Below are 27826 nucleotides of genomic sequence, written 5' to 3'. Positions count from 1 at the left end.
CCTCCCAATAAATACCCTTGAAAAATAATTAACGCATGAAAATACAAAATGCAATAACCTGTTCACACATGATTACTATGATATTCATAACCATACAATTCATTTGGTCAAAAGCAGAATTTAATGTGGCTCCCCTCTCCACATAGCAACCTCCTTTGGAAAAGATTTTTCCCTGGAAGAAACTGAGAATGGCTGCAAGGCATATCCTACCTTCTGCCAGTCACAGGGCACCCTCAACAGCAGTAGTCACAGCCTGACTTTTTGTGGCAGCCCATGAGAGGTGCAGGAAGGCAGGTTTGGTGGCTTTGCTGGCAGGGCTGCCCACTGCTGCAGGTGCGAGGAGGTGTGCAGTAGGACATGTGTGGTAGGAGGTGGCATGCCAACTGCTGCCACCAGACTGGGATGGAAAAGCCAGGGATCTGGCTTTGTCGGCTGTTGTACAGGCCTACTATAATTTACATGAGAATTATATGAACTTGTGCATTCCATTTATAGAAACACTGATTAAGTTTGGGAGCAACCACTTTGAACTATCAGCCAAGAGCAAAAACTATTCCTCTGTGCAGTATCAGCCTTAAGGAACTCAATTTGGAACTATTTTATCAATCTTTCAAAAGTTCAGGTTTAATAGAGAGATTAGAGAGGAAAAAGTTAGGGCTGAGCTAGCTGTATGATGTCAAGCTGTTTGAAGAAGAGAATTGTGAGTTAGCTTTGATCCATCTCAACACAGATTTGAAATAGTTTCAGTTACACCTAACACCAGCTGGGCACAGCTAAGAAATGAGCTAGCTGCATACCTCAATCACAATAGACTGGTCTCAATAGAAATTAAAAATAGCGTATTATTTTACTCTATTTTATTTTACTCTAAATTGTGCTTGCTGATTATGCCCCCCCACACCCCTACATCTCCCCCTCCCCCTACATCTTCCCCCCACCCCCACAGAGGCCCTTTACAATCTAGGGACAGCCAGAGAACAACACATCCCAGGTCCTTCACTCACTTCCATAAGCAAAGCAAGACGCTCCAGAGCCCAGACATCCTCACTTACACTTAGATTCACCTCACTTCCAAGGAATACTTCTACAGAAAGTTTTGATAAACAGGAAAGATACATTTAAGAATTCTGTAACAGTTTGTGTTACAGCAACTTGTTTTGGAATTTCCCTCTCTTGACCTTCCCAAGGTGAAATGTGGAGGCCTGCAGGGAGTTACGGCAGCAGAGGACAGGGAGCACCAAACGTCATTGTGCCGGCTCAGGAGCTACATAATCAGATATTCTGGAGGGAAGGATTAGCTCGAGGTCATGATACAGCCTGAATCAACTTTGCTTAGTCAAACTGCAAGGAGAGCCGAGTTTACAAACTACCATGTTTGCAATACAAACAGTGACTGATTCATTGAGGCAAATACGTGTTAGATGCAGCTTTAAAAAGAAGCAGAATATAATGCACAAAAAATTGCAAAAGACAAGACTCAATTTCGCATTTTATGGGAGTTTGTTTTACTGCCTGGATTATATAGCAGATATAATTTCCTTTCTATATCTTTTAATTGGGAATCAATTTTAACATCTAATTTAAAATGACACACTAAGGAAGCAAATGGTCGAGTGCTTACTAATGTCCGGTGTCACAGTATTATAGACACTAAGTGCCTTCAAAACACGATTGCACCATTCCCTAGCCCTCAAAAACATTTGTTCCCACCCTCATGCTACCTCCTCTTTTTGTCAAGCTTAGTATTGATGCAGCACATAGTGACTTGTACCAGGAAACAGATTAGTTTGAAATTAACCTAGCAAAAAAGTGGAGTGTAATTAAGTGTCATATACTACAGAAATTACCAAAGAATATTCTTTTAAGTCTTCCAAGTCAATAAGATTCATGATGCTCTGCTAAGTAAGTGCTGGCTGTGAGGACCGAAATTGCCTGGGGCTACTTGAAGTCACATAGTTTTCCAAAATTTCAGAACACTTTGGAATTAAGTGAGTAACAACCATTCCTTCCACTTCTGTTCTTTTTCCTTCCCTTCTCATCCCTCAGGGTACTCCTGCCTTACCCACACAGTCCAGCCACTTCCCAAGGTGCCTAAAGAATGCCTAAGTGGAATCACAGACATCAGACTGTTTGAAAAAAGAGAGTAATCTTTTATCAATGTTTTCTTCTTTATGACTAAGAGTAGCTTCTTCTCTTATGACTAAGAGTAGCTAGAGTTTTTCTTCAACAAAAAGGTTACAGTTCCTAAAGCTAAATCAAAGTGGAACAATATTTTCTGTTAAGTTTAAATAAAGACTAGCATGCATTAAAATTACCATATTATTGCCATATATACCTTAACCATCTCAGATTTTTAACAGTGGCTTATGTGATTTAGAGAGAATGGCAAAACAAGAGACATGGTCAAAAGAGCTGACAGTTCACCCATAGTAACACTTGCAGTCATAAATGGAAAGCAACAAACTCATTTGCTGTTTAAACCATTACTGTATACTAACAGACTGCAACAAAAAAGCTTATAAAACAGTATTCCAAACAGGTGTTACAGCTTCAGTAATGAACCCTTGAAACAGTGAAGACTGACTCCCAGTGGAAACCTGAAATGCTTTAGCTTTTTGACAAGTAAAACACATAGGGTAGGGCAGCTTTTAACACATGTTGTTGGAAGTGTTACTCCTATATTGTTATTTCTCAAGCCCAACAGAAGAGGCCACTGTAAAGTCACAACAAGCCCCTCTGCGAAACAGGCCTGTTTCCGCCTAGAGAGACAGTTTGACTTCAGCAGCCTTCACCGTTAGCTTTTTCTAGCCTTCATATTCTGCCTCTAATTTCTCCAGTTCACTTGCATTTATTTCTCCTCTTCATCCTCTCAGTTCTTCACTTTGTTTCTCTATGAATCTTGAATAATTTAATATGCCAGGCTGTAAATGCCCCAGACCTACCACTCTGCATTTTCCATCAGCTGCCTCTGCCGTGAGGATGGCAGGCTCCATCCAAAGAGAATGCTTTTGTGGCAGGATTTATGCTCAAAGGGCAGCCTACAGTGTTCAGAGACGTCAGAGTTCACATGTGGGGGACTGTTTGACAGCAACAACAGTAATCAGGAAATCTACACATGCAGAGATTCCTGTGGCCTCCCCTCATCAGAAAGGAAAAGTTCAGAGACAGAAGAAAATGGGTGCTTTGTTCTTTTCGTTTTGGTTGTTGGTTTTTTTTGTTTGTTTTTTTAAGCAGTGTCTTGAAAAACAGAATAAGAAAACAAGAATATACACTTGCCAGAAGTATCAGATATAACAGCAGAGGTCTAATCCTTCCCTGACATGTTAAAAGATTAATTAGCCTCCAGCATGATCTTGCATTTAAACAATGTTTCCAGCTGGATAAAACCAGTAAACTGAGTAGTTAATACTGTGATCATGTATAAATATATCTACCACAAAGAATAATATTACAGTATCTCAATGAATACAGAAGCTCGATACAGGACAAAATATTTAGTAGTGCATATGCCTAGAAAAGTATTTCTTTCAGGAGGCTGAAGAAGTGAAGAAGTAATCTGTTGCTCAGAGTGTGAGTATACACTTCCCATGCTGAAGAAGGCTTGGCCAGTAAACATCTACAGGTAACAAAGAACAGCAGAAGCAATGGGGACGTTCAGCCCACCTCACTTAATGGCTCAACACTCTCAAAAACAGGATCCAGATGATAGGAGCTACAAAGGTCTAGCTGGCAGAAGCTTCATTGATTTACATTTCTGGTGCATGGCAAGATGCAATACGAATTAATAACAACATAGCTTGTAGAACTAGTAATTTTTGCTAAGTGACTCTTTCTCTGGAGGTAAGATGGGGTGAACCCAAGTTATTGGTCTACTGTGTAGGAAGGAAAAACAGACATATCCTCCCAACCCATAAATACCTGGAATCCATGAGAGATCTGACCTGTATTGATACAAAACCATCTAAACGGAAGGCTGATGCCTCCACACTGCCCTTCTGGAGCTCCGTCATCATGGATCCTAAAGTCCTTCCAACACAGCAGAAGCTAAGAAGGAACTCAAAGGCAGTTTATGCTGCTGAACATGCTAATACCTCCTAGTAAGATTTCTGAAAAGAAATCAGCTATAATTACACCGCAAAACTGGTCTGGCTCTTTTTTCTATTGTCTCCAGCTTTTACAGAACTTTCATGACCCTGTTCAGAGTTCCCACACTGGAACAGCCGTGCAAGGAAGGATGTCAACATATCAACAGTTCATTTCTCCTCCCCATCTTTGGCAGCATAAATCTGTCTCTGTAGTTCTTAAAATATTGTGCCACTGTACACTGCCTGGGATTTTTCCTCAGATAATCAACACTTCCTCCATGATCCCATGCAAACAACTTATAAACTTCCTTTTCTATTTTCATACTAAGGAAAGCACCCCCTTCGTGAGCCAGTATCTCATGAAACTTCACTGCAGCTCACAAACAAACATCTTTCAGCAAGTTTATCTAACCTCCATACCTCAGCTGCTTTCATCTCCATATATGAAAGTATCTGCTGTCTCTTAGGAATACCGTTAAAGTAGTTCTTAAAACAAAGAAGTATTTCTTGTAATTGCTAGAAGTAAATTACTTCCTTCATTATCAAGCTCATTTGTAACTTGGTTTTACTTTCAAGAGTTTGAAAGTTTAAAGTCTAGCTTTGGAAGACATGTTAGCAGCTACTCATACTTAATTAATATTTGCTTGACAAAAAAACAAAACCAAAGAACAAAAAACCCCAAAAGCACACACCAAAAAACCCTCTAAATCATTTCTTAATGGAATGCTAAAAGGGAGTACCAAGAACTCTTAAAAATAGTTATCAGTAAAGAATCAGGATTATTCTACTAAAAATCACCAAGTGGAAAGAACTGAAGTCAGTCTGAGCTGCCCTTGTAAGAACAGGGCTCAAATGCTTAAGGCAATAGAAAGTGAAATAAAGTTAAAACTTGCACAGGATGTGGTTTGAACTAACTCAAGGGTTATGCTAAGGAGAAAACTTACCAGCCTAACTATATTAGACTGAATTCCCTACATAGTAATTTATTCTAATTTATTCTGTTCCCCAAAATCATCATTATAACAACATATATGATGAACATTGCGAGTGTATATAAGTATATTATTCCAGCAAGAAGTGATTTTCATTTCGAGAACAGTGACACCTTTGATCCATTATTTTGGCATAGTTATTACCAATAATGTAACTGTAAATATAAGCATTGCCTAGATGGGAAAATTCAAGTATGATTTTATATTGTTAATACAGTCAATGCATATGAACGATCATTTTCCTAGCCATCATTTTTCATTTGTAAAGTCCAGATAAGTCTTTGAGCTTCACTGTAATGTGCGCTACAAAAGTGTTTGATCAGTTTCTCAAGAGAGTAAGTAACAATGAGGAACTAATTGTTTTATAGTCAGCCTAAGTATATGCAAAACTCTTAATGAATATTTAACCAGCACTTACATTTTCACACTGCATCTTTCTGGGTCTTATGTGGGAAACATTGAGACCATCAATAACAATATCAAATGGAAGGCGATCTTCCACAAATGTTTGAAAGGCTTCAAATTCCTGAAAAAAATAAAATAAAGTGAAATTAAAAGGGGAGTGGGGGGAAGGAATATGCTGAGTTTAACAGAAACAGATTTCATTTACTTCATTCAATCTTATTATAAAGGAAATAAAACCTAAATCTCTCACTTTTCATTTGTTGGTTACATTTCTTATCTTCCCCTGTACATTTACTAAAACAACAAGAAAGCATCCTTAAAAGCCTTAAATGTTACAGTGGATATTTTCAAAATGATTTTGAGATTCTATTACAAGATTAAAAAAAAAAACAACACAGCAACAACCACCCCCCCAACTTTACAGTCATCCAGGTTTTCGAAATTATCATCTGAACTACACATTTTTATAAAGATAAATACTGCAGTCATTGTTATATGGCAGCTGCAAAACAGTCTTTAAAAAGAAGAAGGAAAAAAAAAAAAAAAAAAGAGAGAGCAACTTACCTACCAGGAGACTGCGACACTGCTGTCAACTCTAACATCTCCAAATGCAAAATAAGCATCATATTTAGATTCCCTAAGAATTCTGAAGTCTTTAAATACCAGTCACTGGATAATAGTGCTATATTTAAAGAAACATTCATTTATTAATGCAGTCTTCCATCCGTGAGAAATACACAAGTCTTTAAGCCTAGTCAAACATTATTACTAGGTCATAAACATGATGCGGTGATCGGGCAAACAAGATGCATCGAGCTTTTCCAACAGAAGGGAAACCACAATTGCTTTAGGCCTGAGACCCCATATGAGCAGAACAGACTATTAAAATTGTAATTGTTAGGGTTTTCTAGCAGACACTTGCATTTGATCTCTACTTCCTGCTTCCAGCTGTTTTTAATAGGCATAGGAACCCTAATCCATCTAGGTGGGCAGTGACCTGCTTTCATAATATGCCTTTCTATCAACAGGTAATACTTATTTGATCAGGTAATAGAGGTTTCTCCATCCAGGACTATAAATGAACTCCAACAGGAACTCAGAACAATTGCAAATTTCACACCTATGCTCAAAGTGCATGAAGGATTTTTCTAACCTGCCGTCTCCCATGTAACCATACAGCAATACACAAGTCTATCGAATGGCAATCCCCACCGCCCCCCCTCCCACCACAACAAAAGCCTGTATGGTACATACAATTCTTTGTCAGAGGAAGCAGTGAAAGAAAATTTATTTGTCCAAAAAAATATACTGCTGTCAGGCAATAAAAAGTGATCACTAACTTTAGCCACAGTGCTTATGACAAATTATACTAGAAAAAGGGGTCATTTACACAAAGAGTATAAACCAAGTGAGACGAGACTGCCTCACTGACTTAGATGTTAAGATTTCTGGTACAATTTCCAAGCGAACTGAGCTATGCTGGTCAAAAGTGTACTGCCATGAATACAGGACACTGCAGCACCAAAATCAATTGGCTTTTATGTGATCTTTACTGCTTCATAGCTTAAATGAGCATGATTATTGAGAATACACAAAAAAAGTGGGGGAACAAACAAACTGTGACACTTGTGAAGTGTTCCCCCCTACACACAAACAAGATCTCCGCATGTTTTATATAGATGAATAAATACCTTCATCACCATCTGACAGACAGGGAAACCAAGACATAGAAAGAAGCCCCTAGCAAAGGCTGGGGTGCAGGTGTGGGGTAGAAACCAAACCCCAAATCACCCTCCCGCCCCCTTGGATTCCTGACTTTGGTGCTTGTGCCATTCAGTGGACTTCCCCCATGGTTCCACATCAGGCGAGTTTTGGCTGTACCACAGGATGGCTGTTTGAAATGAAGGAAAGAAAAAGAAACACTCCAGCCTGAAAGAAGGTAAAAGAGAGTTTTGAAAGAGAAAGACAAATAAGAATGGAAAAGATGAAAGAAGGGGGAAGCAGATGAAAACACACGGTAAACACTCCAAGAGTGTTATTTTCATAATGCCAACATTATTTGAGGAAACAGTTATTATAGTCAAGTAGACATTTTTAGAAAGTATGTTACCCATGTAATCCTGTCTTTAAGGGCTCAGTTCAATCCATAACACTTAATAAAGAATTTTTAAAGGGGTATTTTATTTCAAGTGACAATAATTATAGACCAGTTTCTTAAGGGGATAGGTTTTCTCCGGCAAGCAAAGTAGATTGTCTTGTGGAGGAACCCTACAGCACAAAAGTTGGGGCACCACAGAGGAGTTTGGGGGTCAGTGCTCCCCCCTGCCCACTCTTGGTTCTGCTCCCTCACTTCCCCCAGCAGGGCAGGGGGAGCAGGAGCTGCCAGGAGGGTCCTGCTGAGAGGCAGCACGATGGGCTCAGCAGCTCTCAGCAGCCAGCTACTGCACTCTCTGCACTTACATCTTGGAGCACTAGAAAAGCAGCAGCCTTTTCAGTGTCGTTCCCTTGCTCACCCCACCTTTCCCTGCCCTCTCCTGGCCACATCTCCCACTCCAGTCTCAATAGCTACCTAACAGCATGCCACTGCCAGCCTCCCAAATCTGCTCAGTTGTTTTTGTCCCACTAAACTGTGCAATACAGGAGGAAGAGAAGAAGAAAACAAGCTCTGCTGCCATAGAAGACAGTTGTCCACACCAGAGGAGTTAGCAGCAGAATCAGCGCAGAAGACAAATATCCAAGGTTAAATTATGTCACTGAATACAGAAGACTCCAGTGAAAAGCCTAGACAGGCTAAAATTCCCCAAGGATCTGTTTATTTTCTCCTCAAAATACACATTTCCCCAGCAACACACAAGACTGCTCCTTTCCTTGTCCAGAAAAAACAAACGCACACAAAGAACCACCACTTAGAAGATTCAGGTCCCCTCCCCTAAGTGAAACTTTGAGTCACCATGTTTCCCATCCTCTCCAGGTACAGGGAGGAAAGGGGAGAGCCCTGGGAACAAGCGGCTGGCTATGTCATCTAGGTGTAGTACAAAGTTATTCAAACATGCAGACAAACTTAGGCTATGAGAAAGAAAGTATACCATTTGAAGGATGCTGAAGATCAGGACTTGTAAGTAGGGTCTGGACAAAATCCATATAACTACAGCAATAAAGAGATGATTCACCCACAGTTCTCTAAAGATATTCCCCTCACTAGCTAGCTGCAAGAAAAAAAATGGAAGATGTTCTTTATAAACAGTGAATTAAGTAGAGCATAGTTGCAACTAGGGTACAACTGACTATGAGAAGATAGATGCAGTGATCATTAATGCAGTATAACACTGACATCAAGGTTGGTTCAGGCAAGAAGCGGTGAGCTATTCCAGCCAGCTTCCCAATTTCAAACTGGGAATTCACTGTGCAATCTACATACACCAATGTGTTTACCAGCCAGTTAGATAATGAATACAAGAAACCAAAAATTTAGTAAAGAACACTTAGAGGAAGAAGTTTCCTGTTGAACACAGCAAGGGGCACTTCTGATGAATCCCTACAACAGGGCAACAAGTAGCACAACAGCCCTCTCTCTGCACCTAAAAGTACTGAAACATATGCAGCAAACATTACACTGACTTCTAACTTGCCCTGCCTAGGTTGGTCTCACAACGCTTCTGAAGAAAAGTTTATTACTTCAGGCTTGGAAATGCTCCTCAAGCTTGCTTCAGAGATGGCAACTGAAGAGACAAAAACTTAAGCATATATTCAGTGTTGCTTACTTATGTGATCTTCTTAAGGAGCTACAGAAAATTTCTGCAACAAACTATACAGCAACTCTATTACACTCATTGCAAGACTACTTATAGAAGCCTGCGTACTGAAAGCACATGCCTCAGTATTGCAGAAGTACAGGGGACTTGAAGAGCAGCACTCACGGGAGGTTCCACCAATACCCGATTTTACACTGAGTGCAAAAGAAAAGAGAACTGAAAGAAGAAATACCCTCTTTCATTCATTGCCTAGCTGGGAAAATAGGGGAATGCCAACTACGCAATCATTAGAAATGATTCACTGCCCCTTCTACTAAGAGGACTCATCTCTGCAAATGGACACAGCACTGATTAAATCAATTTGGTGTTATGGGCTGGCCATAACATACATATGGAATTTATCCTGACATAAAGAAGTAAATACGTTTAAAACATTTTTTTTGTTTAACCACTGGTATGTGGATGACTCAAGTCCATTCATATCTCAGCAAAAGCACAACAGACTTGCATTCTTTGGGCACCACCTCACCAGCAGGACGCCTTGCACCGCAATTCAGTCATTTGACACCGGTATGAACTGGTGCTGCTACAGAAAGATGTCTCTACTTTCTCCCTTCTCCTAGCCACTCATTCCTAGCCTTGCCCCTCCTCTGCCACTGTGACGTGTTCACACAGGTAAAGACTGAAATGGATTAAGAACAGACCCAACATGGACAGACCCAGTATAGCAGCCTTCAGCCTGCATGCGCTCCGCAGGTCAGGTCGTAGCGCAGAAGTTAGTGCTTGCACGACAGAGCAGATGGTCCGAGGAACGTGAAGGAGGCTGCTTGCAGGGGAGCGCTCCCAGTCCGCTGGGATCACCGTTCCCCTCAGGTAGCACCGACTAAGTTAACTCACTTGGATTGTGAAACTACAACATTTCCTAAGATTTTAGGTGGTCTCTCAATCTGAGGTATTGCAGCAAAACAAGAGGTAGAGGTTGTTTTTCAAAAAGTAGGAGTTGTTGGAGGAATTGTTTGGGAAAAAAAAAAAACATAGAAGAAAAACAGGGTTGCTATTTTATAGCACTCATTTTGTATATAAATAAAACACACAACGAAACAGAAGTGTTACCTCAGACTTCAAAAATCTGGCTTATATAGTCTGCCAATTCTACATCAATAATGTTTAAAATAGCAGTTGTGATTAATCTGAAAATAAAATTAATACTCTTACAGAAAAGTCCTATTTCAATTTCTGTAATACATTTATAGACAGACATATATTTAGGAAACTATTTTAATACCTGTGCACACAGACTACAAGTCTCAAAAGCATGATAAGAATAAGGAGAGGAGGAATGAGCTATTAGTGTTTACATATTTACTATTCTAAAATGTAATAACAGAAATAAACATCACAACTGAAAACAAAACAAGAACATAATAAGCATCTCCTTTGATAAGGGCAATGAGAACAATTCAAATAAGTATTCTGAAATCATTTTAACACATATTTAACAGATTTAAGAGTATGACATTTCAGATCACAGAAATATTAGGTTACAGCATTTTTCTGCTCAAGTGTTTTAGGTCTAAATAGTAAACATGTGGGCAACTAACAGACAAAAATCATGGTCTTTTGATTCTTCAACAATCTGAAGTTTCCACAGATGTATCAGAGGAACACAAAGTGATATAGCATACAAAGGTACTGTGAGCAAATCCATAATGGACTTTAAGTACAAAAAAGGGGTATTATGTTTATGCCAACACATGGAATTAAAAAGCAAGCAAACAAACAAAGAAAACACACACACACCACAGCCCTAGAAAAAACTACTAAAATCACTGCAGAAGAGACAGCTTGTTGCTTCTTCTAAACAATAAACTTCATTTTCACTCCACCATTCATGGTGGAGAGACCCTACAAGTCATATTTTGATTAAGAAGTGCAAAACTACTATTATTAATATGTAGTTTTCTGAAGCATTCACAATATTCTAAGCTTTGTACAAATCAATAACAGCACTGCCGCTTCACAGAGCAAATGGCAATATACTTAAGTGCAAGGAAAGAGTAAATTCTAATTAACAAAAATGTTATATTACATTTAAGTATTATGTAAGTATCAAACAGGGTGTTTTTTATTTCAAGATTGTAAGAGCAGTTTTGGAGAAGTGAAAACATTCACTTTTTAGCAGCTTCATTAAATATCAGGTGATAGGGGGTTGCTCCGTTTTTGGCAGTGTTTCTCAGTATGAGAAGGAAAACACAGGAATCAACATTACAATGTGAGAAGTAAAATTTAGCTGTCAAACTAAAATCCAGACTTTTTTTTTTAAAGCGCCTGGTATTGTAACTATTAGAGCACTCTTAAAACTATCTGTTGCTATGCCTGAAGGGTTTAAATATTTCCTCCACAGTTTAAAAGCCTGGAAATCCCCTTCAAACCCTTATAACCAGGAAGGCTTTTCTCAGTATTGAGTACAATGTTGATATGTACTCTGGCTTACATACAATTTGTTTGTCCTCTAGTATTTATGCTTCTAAAGTTAACAAATAATCCAGGAGCCCATTATCATCAGACTCCTGTGGCTACAACCTTCACGGCTACTGTCGCAAGCAGGAAGGAACTCAGACGCACAGCGAGCAGGCGCGTGACAACCAGCCTGAGACGTGCTCTCTGCATTGCCTGTCCGCTCTCTTACTTCAATAGCGGACAGTGCTGTCATGGCACTCGCTCCTGCCTTCACCTGGCAGACAGTGAAGGGCCAGAGTCACACTGCCAGTACAAACCGCAGACCTCAACACTCCAGGTGAAGCACTCCTGAAATCTCCTTTCTCAAGCATACTTCAAATGGAGGGAGGAGCAAGCAGTTTCTGTTGCTGTCCTCAGTGGAAAAATGCCCTCATCTTTGCAATGCTGCCATTCTACCTGCAAAAGTATAAAAGCAGGCCAGAATGGGCTTTCTTTTAAAAGAAAATAACCTTGCAAAGGCAGAGATATTTCTAATTCACAGTGCTTTCAAAATTAAAAATACTGTTTTGGAACCTGTTTATATTGCAGCAAACCCAGCTAACAGAAGGCTAAGCAAAGAAATAGGATGACTTGCGTGCCTAAACACAATGCAACAGTCACTACAGAAATACTGTGAAACAGGAAAAAGCAGCGAATCAAACTGTGTAGAAAAGAGTGAGCCAAGTAGGTGAGGTGGGCTCGCACTTTATAACAGACGGGCCATAAGATCCACGTGGAAATTCTACATGAAGACTGGACAGACAATGATACCTCCCAGCACAGCTGAGAAAGCAGCATGTACATGGGCTTGAAGTGAATCTGATGAAATAACTAGCTGAAAAACCACCCCACAAGAAAATGAAACATTATTTTTCATCTAGGTTTGTCCCCTGCTTATCATGGGGTTACACTGATTTTTTCTCTGGTACACTTGCAGGGACAAAAGGGGGCAGGAATGAACAGCTGGTAGGGAGGCAGGGCCAGTTAGGCTAGTTTAAAAATCACACTGCCACCAAATGCTTAACTGCACTTTGAAGTTATAAACATTAGTTAGCAACTCATTAGAAACAGCAACTGTTCTGGAAGACTGAATGGCACCAAGTGTTCTATCCCCTATTTTAATATTTCTAGGAATGAACGAGGGAATTAGAAACCTATAAGCCTAACATCTGTACATTGTAATCTGAACCAGTTATTAAGAACAGAAAAAAAGTCACCTGGAATTCTATGATCTGGCAGGTTTCATGTGCACACCTTCTGTAAAAGAAGATCTCTAAAAATTCTTTGTATGTGTTGATGGAAAAGCAGGTAAAATAGAACCAGACAACATTAGATTTGCAAAAGGCCTGACAACTCTTCACAACAAGATACTAAAACACTGAACTAGTCATAGCATTGAGAAAGGTAGAAGAGAAAAAGCAGAGTCATGTTAAAAAAAAAAAAAAAAGTCTTTCAAAGTTCTGTACTAATTCCCATATTTAATAAATATTTCAGATATTTAGAAAGGGAATGACACTGAAGAAGTCAGGCCAATTGCAAATTCAAAAACAAATTAAGTTTACTATCACAAAGATGAAACGAGGCACACTGTAGGAAAAAAGTACACTTCTCTTACATTTCAGAGTTGTAGAGAAACTGTATCAGCTTAAAGAATCCTTATAGACAGTGTAATGAAGACATCTGCTCAAATTGCAACTGCTCTAAAATCTAACCAAATCTTAGAGACAAGGCATTGGAAGGACAACATGAAACTATTAGAACTTGTGAAGCCATTCTAGTCATCAGAAATTGGAAGGAGGCCCTGTACTAGACTATGGCTCCATACCCTGTAGCATCAGAAGAATCTGGTTTTGACCGCTGCTGGAGACTGGCTCCTAGACTTAAAAGGACCATTTGTATGATTGCATCTGATGACGCCTGAGTACAAAGAGGTAACATTTCAAAATATCTAAAACAAATCTGCTCACACTGATTTACTTTAGAAGTATTTTCAAAAAATTTAGCAATACTCAGAGAGGACTGAAACAAGGACTTACTATATGCAGTCTGCATTATGTAAACATGTCTCAAGAGCCCCTGAGTAACTACTTAGGGATAGAAGAACTGCAAGTAATGGACTATTTATACAAGAGGTTCCTGATAAAAATCTCCTTTAAAAAAGTCAGCTACTCATTACACTTTCAGATTGTTTTAATTCTTTCGGTGAGCCAACAGGTAAAACCTACTGTTCCGTTTTTGCATATATGACCTTGTCTGCCTCTGTGAAAAGCTAATGACCAGGAAAAAAGAAACACTTTAACAAGTTATGACCTTATAAAACCTTGGTAAAATTTCTCTATTTCTCTCATTGTTTATATATTCTAGTTAACGTAATGAAGATAAACATGGAGGAAAATCACTGCATCAAGAATCTTTTTATGTATTTTGCTAGCAAGTTCTCCAGCATACAGGCAAACAGTGAAACAAGGTTAGCAACTATATTTTAACCAAGCAATTAGCATTCAAAGAAACTGGAAGATCAGAACCAAATAGTTCTTACTTGATTGCACTAACTAGAGTATAAGGAATGTATCATGTTACGAGAATTTCCAAAGACGGAGGTGGCCAAGGATTGGTTTTAAAAGACTGTGAAGGAAAACAAAACAGGTTTAGAAAGCAGATTGGAAGAAAGGAGCATGCTTTTGTTACAGGGTGGCCTAATTTTGCTGCACAAACACTTGATAGCAAAGGAGACAAAGTGACCTGAACAAACTCCCAACTCATGTCTCATTATATGAATCAGGAAGAGAAAGCCTGGACCACCTCAGAAGATCTGATCCACCCCCAAGAAACATTCTCCAATACTGAGGTAATTGAGGGAGAGAAATATGTGCTGAATTTATATTTTCATCCAAATCTATTTCTTGCTGCTAAGGAAGGAGTACAGTCTTTTATCCTCCTGCCAAATGACTCTCTACACTTCTGCTTGCTTCCATTATCAGGAGCCTCTGGGGAAAAGGAAGACCCAACAGAAACCCTAGAAAAATTCTAACTGCCTTTGTCTCTTGCCACCCATTTCCCATTCAGTCTCCCCTCTCCTTTTCCTTCCTTCCAGAAGTCCTCTCCCTCTAGCAGATCACATCACAAGAAGAGTGTAACATCCACTCTGAACTAAACAGAGGTAGGACGACAAAAAGTAAGCAGGGTAAAAGGCTGCAGCTTGAATTGCAGTGCTCTCAGCCCTAACAGGGCTCTCTGTTACTGCAATTGTCTCAACATCTACCATAAATCATTACCTGCCCTTATTTGATACTCACAATTGAATCTTGTAGATTTAATAACTCCATCTGTGAAATTTTTGTTCTTTCTAACCTCCAAAACTAACCCTACCTTTAGCCAAAGCTCTGCAACCAAAACCACCCCACAGTTGATCCTGAGCCCCACTCATACAGCTGCCCTCTTATCCTTGTGGATGTTACAAGATCTAGCAGTGAACTTGGCTGTTCAGGCAACACAGGATTCTGCTGTCCTGAATACTATCCCTTTCCTAAATAGATCCAGCAGCCCATATTTAGCAAAGACCTGAACAAAAGCTGTTCAATCCTATCTGCAAATGTCATGCCTTACCTTTGTAGGTTTTCCTAGACCTGGGACTAAACAGGGCTCTTCAAGGTCCAAGAGTCTTCAGGCCCTGATGTCAATATTTTTAGTTTAGTCATCCCAGTACAAGGTTTTGCAGGATTCAACAATATGCCATGTTTTTCTGCTCCTACTGTCCTATAGAGGAACAGCCCTTAAATGAGAATCAGATCCCTCTGATGCAGCATGGCACATATCTGAGAGGTAAAGGGGCACACGAAGCCACAGGAAAAATTCCAGTCTTTTCCTTCTTTGTTTCCTCCCCTCAGAAGTTCTCCGCTCTCTGGCACTGACAGGAAGAATGAAACATATATTGGAATAGAGGTAGAGGTGGCAAATGGCACATGCAGCCTGGGCTGTGGCACACACTGCACACACATAATCAGCCATTTGCTGGGCAGGGTTTTCTCCTCTATTCAGCCTCCAATCTCCTTAGGAGTCATAGTAGACCTAACTGAATTAACTAATCTTCTCTTTTTCCCTAAGAAGCTCAGGCAAAGAAGTCATGGCCTCCAGCTGCAAGATGGACAGCTGCATTGTCCAGGCAATCTCTGGGCATGTAAGGTGGCTCATCTTGGAAGCAGCTCAAGCACAGGAAATTTAGGTGACTCCAGTTATGAATTTAGAGGCAGCTAGGCAGATGGGGGCACCAGGAGGTCACAGTAGAAGTTGGAAGTGGAAGATCTACCAGGTGGAGTTAGGGTAGATTGTGTCAGAGATCACTTGCTTGGAGCGTGCAGGTTTCTGGAAGTAGTAAACTATTCCATTCAGGATGAGACTAGCATACAGCACAGGGGGTTTGGGGGCAAATCATAGAGTTGGCAATCATGCGCACATGGAAGGAGAACCAAAGCATTACAGAAAAGAAGAAGAGGTACCAAACCAAAAGCTAAGAGCCAGTGCTCTATTTTCAGGCTCCATGGAAACAGCACAGTCTCATTCAGCTGCAAAAATAACACCGAGATGAATGGGTCACACTTCCTGTTCCCCCTCTAGTCTCTTTTACACTAGATGGGTATGTAAAGCCCCTTGGCACACTTAGGCCAGATCTGGTGTGAGGACTTTACACGCCCACAAAACCATCTCTTCCTGTCTTCAGACAACACATACCCATCTCCCAAGTGCTTCCTTTCCCCACCCAATAGTCCTTTCAGGCTTATCAGGGGTATGAAGTAGCCACGAAGAGAATTAAATTAATGCATGTGCATATGTGCAAGAAACATCTGGGAACAGTTGGGACATGAAAGTCATCACAGCAAAAGATGTTACTGCCTCTCAGCTGATTATATCATGTCAGGCTCAACAGCATAGCTCCCAATTAAATGCAAACAGAGTAAACAAGCATCCAACTGAAAATACCATATAGACATTGGTACAATGGTGACAGCCTTGTTACAGTTGTTTTCTTGCTACAGCAGCCTGCAAGGTTGCAGCTCACTATATTAGATCATCATATCATATCCTAATACACCCTTTGGTAGTTGTCTATAAAGAAGATCTGAACTGATGTCTATTTTTAATGTAATGGGTATTTTCTCACAAATAATCAGTTTTATAGTCCAGATAGGCCATCTTTTCAGAGTATTTGTATAGCATTGTTCACTACCATTATGATTTATAATCCCAAGTTTTCCTCGGTAAAACTGTCTAATCACAATTTTTATTTTATTTTTATTTTTTTTAATTGCATCACAACAGACTACTTTTGGAGGATTCTAGCCAAACCAAATCTTTGCAATCTTTGCTTCTTATTTTCTACTCTGTATTTATACTTGGGGGAGAGAAAAAAAAAAAAGAAAAAAATCAAACAAAGCAATAACATTGTTGCAACAGTAACACAAAAGACTATTGCTCAGAGAATGAAAAAAAGAAAATTCCACATGTATTACATATGCAATTTGAAACACTGTTGGAACAAAATTATTTAGAGGTCAAAACAACTCAAACTGTTCTACTGACTAATCATTCCTTTGCAAGCAACACAGACACACAGAAGAAAACTAGTTAGAAGGTGTAGTAGAAGGTGTAGTAGAAAGTCCTACTTCTTAAGTACAGCTGAAATGTTTTCTATTTGAATTGCAGCTACTGCAATAAAAATATAACTGGCTGTGGAAAATGGAAAACCCCTTCTCTGGTATACTTGCCTAGATCATAATTTCATCCTCTTCACCTAGCTTCCCCTCTGTAAAACCCTGGCTGCAGGAGAAGTCACACAGTCTAGCATACCTAAAATTGGCAGGATATTCTCATCACCATATGTCTGCTTTCACAGCACAAAGGCAACTGAAAAGCCCCAAATTTATTTCTGGAAACCTTTGACACATCGCTACATTGTGCTGTCTTTACCCCACATCCATGCTCAAAATACACACAGCTTAAGCTGTGCGGCCAACAGCAAACACACCCCATTTTATTTCCATTCAGCCTTCAGATGATTGCCTGCAGATACAGAATTGTAACAAGGCCAATTTAGAACTGCCAAGTACATGGCCCCCAAAGTGGTAAATCACAGAATTTCAGTTATCGTGCAGATTAACAAAATTTATGGACATCAAAGCTTAAAATAGTATGTTGATTCCATTTCCTTAGATTGCATTTCTTCACTCAAACCAGGTGATCAAGCAGTAGGAGCATCATTTCCTCTATTGCTCAACTTGGGTATGAATGTCCTGCCTCCCAGAGCTACCTTGTCTGAATTTCCCCTCCTAAATTTTCCCCTGTCCAGCTGGTACCACTAATCCAAACCAGATATTTGGCAAATCTGAATTTTTCCAGCCAGCAGTCACTAAAGGGAATGTAAATGATCCTTCACAGATTAGGCAGTTAACTGGTTAACTGTATAAACCTATCACAATTTTTACAAGGGCTTTTTGTAGAACTCACACTACCTGTTCTCTATGTGCAATAAAACACTATTTTATAACACCAGTATCCAGTCAATACTTCAAGTTATTGCTACTTTTTAAAGATAATTTCACTTCTCTGCACAATTCACAGCCAGATCAGCTTGAAGTCCTGAATTGAGAAGAAAGCCTGTGTAGAAATTAAACGTCTAAACAATAGGCTTCATGTACTACAGACACCCTGACATTAGCTGTTTCAAGAACTGTTAAGCATGCATGAGGTCTGTGTCTGCAGAAAGTCTCAAGAACTAAACCTGGTGTTCTCTTCCATATTTTCAGAACTGGTGCTGAACTGGTGCCAGTTGCAACAAAATGACATCAATATTTATAAAGGTAAGTTGAAACCACCCTGAGATGTGGTGTGGGCTCCATCTAGAGGAGCTCACCTTCATTCAGCTTCACACAAGATGAGTAAGAAACAGAACTACAGTATAGACAATGTTCGAGAATTATGCTCTCTCGTATACTCACAATGACCTTTGAAAAGCTAGATACTCCTAATGCATATGGTAATTAGAAATATGAAAATACACCTTTAAAATTGAGGGCCAGTTGGCTGTTTGGGAAAGCTGAGCGAACAAAACAATAATTGGTTCCTCATCGTTTCTGGCACACAGCTACCCGATGAAAAACCCAATATTCAGCACACTAAGCATAAGCTTCAGATATGATACAGGACTTCAGAAACAATAGGACTTCTACTTTTTTTGCAAGTGCAAAGTGCTAAACAAATATAGCTTTTTTTTTTTTAAATCTAGTTATTTGTCGTGATTCCACACTGAAAGTTTTTTTTTGAAGGATTAAGAGACTTCCACCCCTTTTAATGCTTAAAAAAACCAACCAAACAAAAAAAACCACGCAACACACCTTTAAAGAAATTAAAGTGTAATAGAAAGCTTGGAAAAAGTAACTACTTCAGAATCCATTAATGACTAACTGAAAACATAACAATGAATATAAGAGAGTTCAAGATTAATACTCATTTTATCAACAAAACTGAAAAAGGATATGTAGGTTACTTATTAAAGTATCTAATGTAATTAATGTTTAAAGCAAAGAAAAAAAAGACAAGATACGTGGTGTTTTCAAAGCACTTGAACATTGATTATTAACCTCCAAGCCAATAAACCTGAGAGCATACAAGACCTACCTGTGGACTTGTCTTTCTAAAAGTATCACTTCCATGTATCACATCCGTTATTATTCTTTCTCTGAGATTATTATACTCCTCCTCGGTGAGATCACTATCCTCCAGCTGGTGATTGCAAACTGGGCACTGTCCACTGTAATAATAATGAAATAAGAAGATTGTTTAAAAACAAACAAACAAACAAAAAAAACCACTTTTGAGTAAGAGCTACCTAAACTTTACTAGTTTGAGTGTCTGTGCATGAGCACAATCCCATAGAACAACTACAACACCGTAAAATCACCAGAAAAATCAGCTGAACTCTTTCTGTGATGCATCTGAAGCCTATTAAAGTCACTGGAAATATTTTTATAGGCTTTAATGGCATCTGGATCAAACATTTAATTCTAGAGACGTTTGGGCATTTAGGACTTAAATTCTGCATGAGAGTATGGAAAAAGGATATTTCAATATTTACAGCACTTATGTAGGCCTTGAGAGATCAGAGCTCAATTTCCAGTGTTACCACAAGTTTTCTGTGTGATCTTGAGGAATTTAAATTGTTCTAGGTCTTAATTTCTCATCTAATATGGAAAGTTTCCCTACCACTCAGGAAAGTCTCCATGGATCCACACAGCCCCATCTCAATGGGGTGAGGTTATGCAGTTACACTGGTATGACCAGAACATACGAAGTGACTGCAGGCATCCTAGTTGAAGCTAGCGGACAGGCTACAGAGCCTTGACCTACCTATAAATCCATGTCCCAGTGTTTCAACAAGAAAAATGCACCAACAACTGTGAAATGCTCCATTACAGTGCTGCTGACCAACTGCTTTTACAGAAAAGCTATCTGTGTCCAGGTTTCCAGGTTTGGAATAACCAAATCTGCCACATGTACAGAAATACCCAAATAGACTCCACAATTAATCATCCTGGATCCAGGTTATTAATTCTGTTGCCCAAGCTGCATCACTTCCATATGTTAAGTTTTGCAACTAACTTCCATTTTTTGTTGACATTTGATAAATGCACACACCTCATTTGCTGACACAGCAGACTATGTTAGGATAAGAGAGAGATAAAGAATGAGATGGGGAAAAATAAAGGGGGGGGGACTCTTTCACAAAAGGCTACAGGCACAAACCAAGTCAGCTTTAGTAACTTGGCTTTACCTGTTAAAATTTATCTATTTTCTAGTATCTATTTTCAGAATAAGACAAAATTGCCCATAATTTAACAGGATCAAATTTGTGTCTTCCCACTTAGCCCCTCAGATTAGCCTGTATTCAAGCATTTCCAAGCCACTTTCTCTCTATTTCAATGTGAAATACGTTCTGACAAGAAAAGCATTTTAAATATACCAATATGAGCAGAGACATTCAAACGTGTTTGCCCATTAAAATAAATTACAATCTTTTATATGATTATGTAAGTCTTCAGTTAATCTAGTTAGCAACCAAAAGGAAAAAACTGTTAAAACTTCCACAAGACAATCCAGAGATGTCTAAGAATCAGGCAAAAGTAAATATGCCAGAGCAGGTGGATTCTACTGTCACTTACAGGGTCACCAGTATCACAATCTCCTGCCTGGGCTGTGCTCACCCTCTAAAGCATTAAATACTCGTTTCTGCAAGTGTTTCCTGGGCTGGAATTTCACAGTAATTTTGCTCTGGAATGGTCTGAGTTATGTTTATCTATTGACTTTCATAAGCCATTACTTACTCATTTTAGAGAAAAAATGATGCAAAGTAATGGGTTTTAAAAAACAAAAAAAAACCAAAACTACTTCTGGTTTACTGATGTAAGCCCAAACTGTACTTGACAAACTTGCTCTGTTAACCTTTACTAAAATTTTACTCCCACCAACAAAGCCTCCAGCTTTCACTGGTGTAAGATCCCCGGCAACATTAACATCTCTCTGGTCCCTTCCCACCAGCACAAGGCATGCATAAACATATTTCCTCTGTGCAACACAGGGCTCCCAGCAACAATCACACAACTACCCCTGAGGCAGTGACCCCTTTAGTCAAATAGTCAAGCTGTTCCCAAGGCCTTCATTTCCTTCATCCCATTTGTCTCGACCCTCAGTATCTTCCAGAAATAGCAATTACATTTTTAGTTCACCTGTGAGAAAGCACAAGTGTACTGATAGAAGTTTTCTGTGGACCCATTTCAGTTTGCTGAGTCCAGAAAAAGAAGTCCTAGGTTTTTACAGTCTGAGGTAAAAACCAAAGAGTGTAGGTGAAGAATTCCTACAGGAATAAAGATGTTTATTTAGATATTCTATAGGAGATGCAGAAGCATGACAGAAGAAAGGATTTCTCTGCGAGCAGAAGGTAGAAATTGTGACCATCTTAAGAAAAAAAAAAAAGTAACAAAAACATGAGGCTACACCACACACTCTGAGAGGTCTCCTCTGTTCTCTGTGTTCTGAGCTGCTGTACGGTTGAAAAGCGAGTAACAAGCACAGCTGCATCTATACCTTCTTTGTGGCACTTGTCTTTTCATATTGGACTTCCCTTTATTTCTAGGCTAAGACTATCTGTTCAGTGACCTTAGTACCAAGTCTACCGAAGCACCTTTCACAGAGCAACCCTCTGTACTTGCTAAACACTAAAGTAAGGAGAACAGAAGAGGGAAGATATATTCTCTGAACTACTCTAAAGGTGAGCTTGAATCGTAAGGCCAAGAAACAAAGGAAACAAGCTGCAGTTTGCAGCTCTTCCCCTCATTGTCCTTCTCTTCTGCATTACAGAGATCTTCCAACTCCTTAGAAAAAAAAACAAAACAAACAAGAACCACACACCCCACAAACCACAGTATTCTGAAGCAAAGTCTCTGAAGTCCAACTCTTAGTATACTGAGACAACAACTACTTCTCCTCAGGAACACAGCTGTATACTACTTCTCAAGGTACTGAAGTACCCTGCAGTAGTATCTCTTCAATGCAACCCAAAGGCAATAAGAACATAGGAATGGCCATACCTGATCAGAACAAAGATCTGTATAATCTGCTTTCCTATCTCTTCTACTTAACGTTGATGCCAAAAGAAAACTGTAAGAACAGTGAATGCATAATCTTTTATCCTTGGCACATCCTCCCAGCTTCCAGATAAGCCGCTATTAATAGGACATACTACAAAGAAAGGCCATGATTACATTTACTTGAAACCTGTACTTTAAGATCTCTCTGTGGTGGTCAAACAGACTTTGAATAGACTTTGACAATGGAAGGCAACTGAGACAGAAACATTGTTTCAGTTGACCAGCCTCAGCAATATAAGTCACAGTGGGCATCATCCAGGTGCACAATGCCAATTCCTCCAGAGATTTTCTAATACCAAGCTGATTGCAGCCAAACAGAAAGCAGCTTTAGACTGTAATTTTCCTGAGACTAATCACTACTTGTTTCTTCACTGTTAAGAAGCTCTTCTTTTGTTCTGCTCTGAAGCAGGATTAAGATCACCACACAGACGTAGGAATGTGGACTGCTCCAGCTGAAAAAGCCCGGCAGCTACAGTCAATCAATGCCACCATTCAGTGTTCATTTCCCAGATTCAGAAAAAAAACTCTACCCTTTACAGCCATCTCAGTAATCACAAGCAGAATTTGGATAGTTTTCTTCATTGTTCACAGCATCCACTCCTTCTCAGCACTCCTGGTTTCCCTGTTGCACAGCCAGAAACTGAGGTAACTATTGTGGTTCTGCAAATCCCAAATTGTATGTCACTGTCTCTGACACAGACAAGAGCTCTCCACTGATCTGTTTAGGATGTATGTTTTTAATAGTGAAAAAGCAAAGACATTGGAAATGAGTATAAAAGAAAAGATTACAGAATGAAACAATAGGGAATGTGAAAATCCAGACCCCAAACTCTTTAGGTTCCCCGAGAAGGCTGCTGGCATATTGCAGAACAGCACAAGTGAGACAACACTGCAGAGCACACACTGATCTACCCACCAAATTGCATGACTACTGTCCAGCCAACCTGATATTGCAGAGATTCCCAAGCAATAGCAAAGGCCATCAAAAACCCACACAGCAGAGACCCACATCGGTTGCTCTGAGTTGGCCTTTGTTCCTATGGCCTGCTAGCACAACGTATGCTCATTCCAAGATGCAAAACATGACAGGCCTAACTTCTGCAACAAGCTGTGGATGTTAATATCTCCCAGAACAACTACATCTTGAGAGAGAGAACAAGTATCTTTTTAAATATCTAGCTTATTTTGTTGTTTCATGTCCCACAACTAGGGCCTTTGCCTTAAAACATATTCTGAAGGAAATCAAACAGGAACTGTCATCACTTCCATGTGCCATTTGTTCATTTTTTTCTTTCATAATTGTCTCTCTGGTTAGCCCCTATAAACTCAAACAATCAATACAGGACACAACTCCATACCCAGGTCAAAAATATAGGCATCAAACATCATTACCAAGAACCTCCAGCCCTTCCACAAAACTATCAGGTAAGGGCAGGTAGGTGGGAGAGAGGAAAACAGCAGATGACTGGGACAAAACAACTTCCATCCCAGGATGTGCAAAGCCAGTTACAGTATTGCATTCATTGTGAAGTGACATTAACTTTTTTTAGACTTATTTTGAAGTTTTGCAGATATACATTTTAAAGCCAAACCAATGAGCTAAAAATATACAAAAAGCTCATGGGTGCACTTCTTGACTTGCATCTCTGATTGTGGGTGAAAACTAGAAATGTTTCCAAGCTTAACTCTTTAATAACTATGTGATAAAGAAAAAAAAAAACCCATCAGATAAAACATTAACATACACTAAAGAAATACAGAGAGTCAATCATATCTTAGCTCTCTTTAAAGTTCTTGAGTACTTCTGCCAAGAACCTGAGACATGAGATCCAGCTTTTCTCTTCATCACCAGAGTGGACACTCCAGTCATGGTACTAAGAAACTGGAAGAACTAAGAAAATGTACCAAGAAAAATGGTACTAAGAAAACGTAGAATCCAACAGCTTGTCCAGCAGGCAGTTAATGACACTTTGTCTGAATGTGTCTTTGGTTGTTTCTGGCCACCAAAAAATGAATCTTTCCCTACTTGCTTTCACTTAAGCTTCCCTTATATGCAAGTTATGTTGTTGATGTTTCACATTTTTCCTTTCTATCATGCTCTGTTCAGTAGCCTATATTCACATAGCTGGGCATACTTTGAACTGAAGGAGTGATCATTCTTCTCTAACTCCATCTAGATGGCTTATTTTCACAAGCAAAATCTCAGAACTCAATCACAGAATTTGAGCTTTAAGTGTTAAAAAAGAATCAGTTATTCTCCCCTGTCTTTACCCACAGAGATATTCAAGAAGTACCAAGACTAAGTCATTGTAATTTTCTAAGCCACTGCAATCAGAAATGCCAAATTCTCACAGCAAGTGATGTCTGGTATATATTAATGCACAGACTGCTACCAAAAAATATGATAAGACTGCATTAATTGCACTGTTGACAGTGCATCTACTCAATTCATGAAGTTATGTGTGGAATCCCAACAATGGACAGTCATTGCTGCATATGAACAATACATTCCAGTCACTTGGCCCACTTTGGCCAACACAGGCTTAGCCTACACATTAATATAAGCAAGGGGACTGGCTGTTCACATATTTGTAAAGCTACCATTAAATAAACATAAGCATTAAAGAACTTCATAGTTTGGCAACACTAAATAAAAGCTTAAAGAAGTGTTATGAGAAGATCTCAAAAATCATAAAGCTTAAATATAAGCACTTTGTTTATACATGACCCATGTTTAACTTGGATTCTTCTGCAACTACTACTTATAGGTTACTGGGGGGGAGGGGGGGAAGAATTAACCCAACAAACCATTCAACAGCAACAAAAGCTCATGAAGCCACTTTCTTCTTATGCATTCTCAATATGGATTCCCAAAGAGAATGGGAATAGAAAGTGCCAAGCTTACCTTTTAAAACTAACAGGCAATAAAAACATCCTTACATCCTTAGTCTAATTACAGCTTTTTTTTTTTTTTAAATAAGTAATACCTTTAAAATTGCCTTACAAAAATTGTAACTCCTCACTGATCACTTTACAATTTCACACCAAGAAATTCCCAGACTGAAGGTTTTCACCTCTGTAAGATATATAGCTGTCCTTACAGCTAAGTAATTGTTTAACAACCTTTTTGAGGAACAAAGACGAATTTGGGGTAGCATGGCACACATGCATCAAACATGAAGTCAGATGCAATACAGTAATTTGAACATAGGCTCAAAAAAATCAAGCTGCAGCTTTCTATAGCTGACCTTGGAAAAAAAACAGCTTTTGTAACTCTCCATGAAAAACTTATGTTCAGCAAACTTTAAGGGTCAAGTTTCTGATTATCACAGTTCAAAGAAACTAGGAGCTCAATACTAGAGGAAGAAGAAAAAGCATCCTGGATATAACCGCCAATATTTATACAAAATCAGAATGACCTATGAGCAAGCCTGTAAGTTGTCAGGCTTAGTTTAGGAAAAACATTTTAAAATCAGTTTCATTTCTACAACTTATCTTTCTATACCAGTTCTTCCGGATTTTGTAACTCAAGACTTATGTTTTAAGACTCTAGTTAGGCTGACTGCAAAACTAAGTCTAGTAACAGGCTCCACATATGAGTTTCAGAGGTACTTTGAGAGCTTTGTCCTTTACAGGAAGGACCAAAGAGTTTCCAAGTTTTCACTTTCTTAAATCCTAAGGATCTTTTCTGTCAGCTTCCACCTAATTTAAGCAAAATAAGCCTCATTCTTTTTTTTCCTCCTTGAAAAACTGTAACTTATTTTGAATTCATTCCAGGTAGGTTACCTCAAACTTGCTTATAATTATTGGAAAATAAAAAGTGATCATACAGACAGTTATCACAAAATAAATACTACGTAGCACCAAGTCACACCTCTGCCTGTTAGTGGATTCCTACTCCACAACATGATGAGAGGTCATCTAAGATGGTTTAGCTCCCAAACTCTGCAGGAGAATTTACAGACAATAAGATAACAAACTACACTCTTAATCAAGACAGCCAACTTTGAATTTTAAAACTCTAAAGGTTGAAAAAAGTTGCCTAGAATTTGGTGAACTATAATATAGCGATACCATATATCTACACACAAACATAATAATCCATCTTACAGCACACAACTGCTCTCATGATAAGTGAGTTATGCTGCTCTTTTGTGGGCTTCAAAAGCAGCAGACTCAGAATGCACTTAACAGTATGCTACATAGTATATTACTATGAACCACCAAGAAAACATAATCCATAGAAGACATTCTTATGATTAATACATTTACAGTTGTCAAATTACTATATAACAGAAAAGCCCTAGGTATCAAATAGAATAAGAATTAAAATAAAGATTTACAGGCATTAATAAAATGCTGTAATAGAAATATGTATCTAGGTTATCCCTAAGAAAACCAACCCAATGTAAGAATCACTAATTTTTTTCTCTACTGAAAATAGGTGGGACAGGAGAACCCATGTACCCATACAAGTTACTGTAGCACGTAAATAATTACTTAGCTTTCAAGGAGACATCAACTTACACACCAAAGCTGCTCTGATTTTCATGATACTTAGAAATATCTGATTAAGCTAGAGTATCATAAAGCTAACCAAAAAAGTAAGTCCTTAATTCCCAAACAGTAAATAAGCCATACAATAAGATGGCAGCTCTTAATTTTCTGCATTTTTTTCTGTCTTAGCTCTGCTTAGCATATCTCCTTTCCAATTGTTCGTCTCAGGCCATGTTTAGTGTGCAGGAATGAGTTGAAACTTAGTTCTGGAAACCCTATGTACACAACAAAAGTTCATATTCAAAGATTAAAAAAAAAAAAAATCACTTTCTTCTGAATCCTTATATAAGAAAGTAATTTTTTTTTTTTACATTTATGAAAGAAGAGTTCAAGGTAGACTAGTCAAAGATAATAACTCATTTTTAAATAAAATGTTGGTTACCTGTCTTTAATGTTGGTCAGGTGTCCTCTCCAGTTCTCTCCTGGAATACTAATATTTACATAGGGAAAGATAAATAACAGCCTTAGAATTTCATTTAATAGTACCTGAATTACAGATAAAGAACACTCCTGTTTTGGTCAATGGCTAGAAGTAAAAGACCAACCATCTACACTCCACAGAAATCATACAAAAATTCATATATAATTTAGCAATACCTGAAAATATCAATATACAAAGAATCAGCATTTAACAACATGCAGAGAACCATCACCATCAACCTCCCCAGCCTATGCTGTACCCAAAGAGCACAAATAACCAAGTTGCACTACCAATTTTCAAGTTGCGCCCTACACATCCATAAAGCACTCCAGAATCTGGGAATTTAATCTCTTTTAGAAGTCCTCCACTGCAAACAAAAACCTGAAACTGTGGTGAAGTCTAAACCAAGTGAGAAAGC

The 27826-nt window shown here is 38.8% G+C and overlaps 1 protein-coding gene across 3 annotated transcripts in view; it reads right to left on the bottom strand.

Moving 5' to 3' along the window:
* Positions 1 to 27826, bottom strand: part of PRORP (protein only RNase P catalytic subunit) — a 59032-nt gene that overhangs the window by 27148 nt on the left and 4058 nt on the right. For 2 of the 3 annotated variants that reach the window (XM_013940508.2, XM_013940509.2), the window contains exons 3-5: positions 27370 to 27417; positions 19405 to 19537; positions 5496 to 5603 (exon numbers count right to left, since the gene is read on the bottom strand). In XM_013940508.2, the coding sequence (XP_013795962.1) occupies positions 5496 to 5603; positions 19405 to 19537; positions 27370 to 27417 (289 nt within the window). The remainder of the gene's footprint in view (positions 1 to 5495; positions 5604 to 19404; positions 19538 to 27369; positions 27418 to 27826) is intronic. The other variant, XM_067296732.1, reaches the window with a different exon arrangement.

Source organism: Apteryx mantelli, chromosome 4 (genome assembly GCF_036417845.1).
Source record: "Apteryx mantelli isolate bAptMan1 chromosome 4, bAptMan1.hap1, whole genome shotgun sequence".
Classification (NCBI taxonomy): domain Eukaryota; kingdom Metazoa; phylum Chordata; class Aves; order Apterygiformes; family Apterygidae; genus Apteryx; species Apteryx mantelli.
This window is presented reverse-complemented; position numbering and strand designations above follow the sequence as displayed.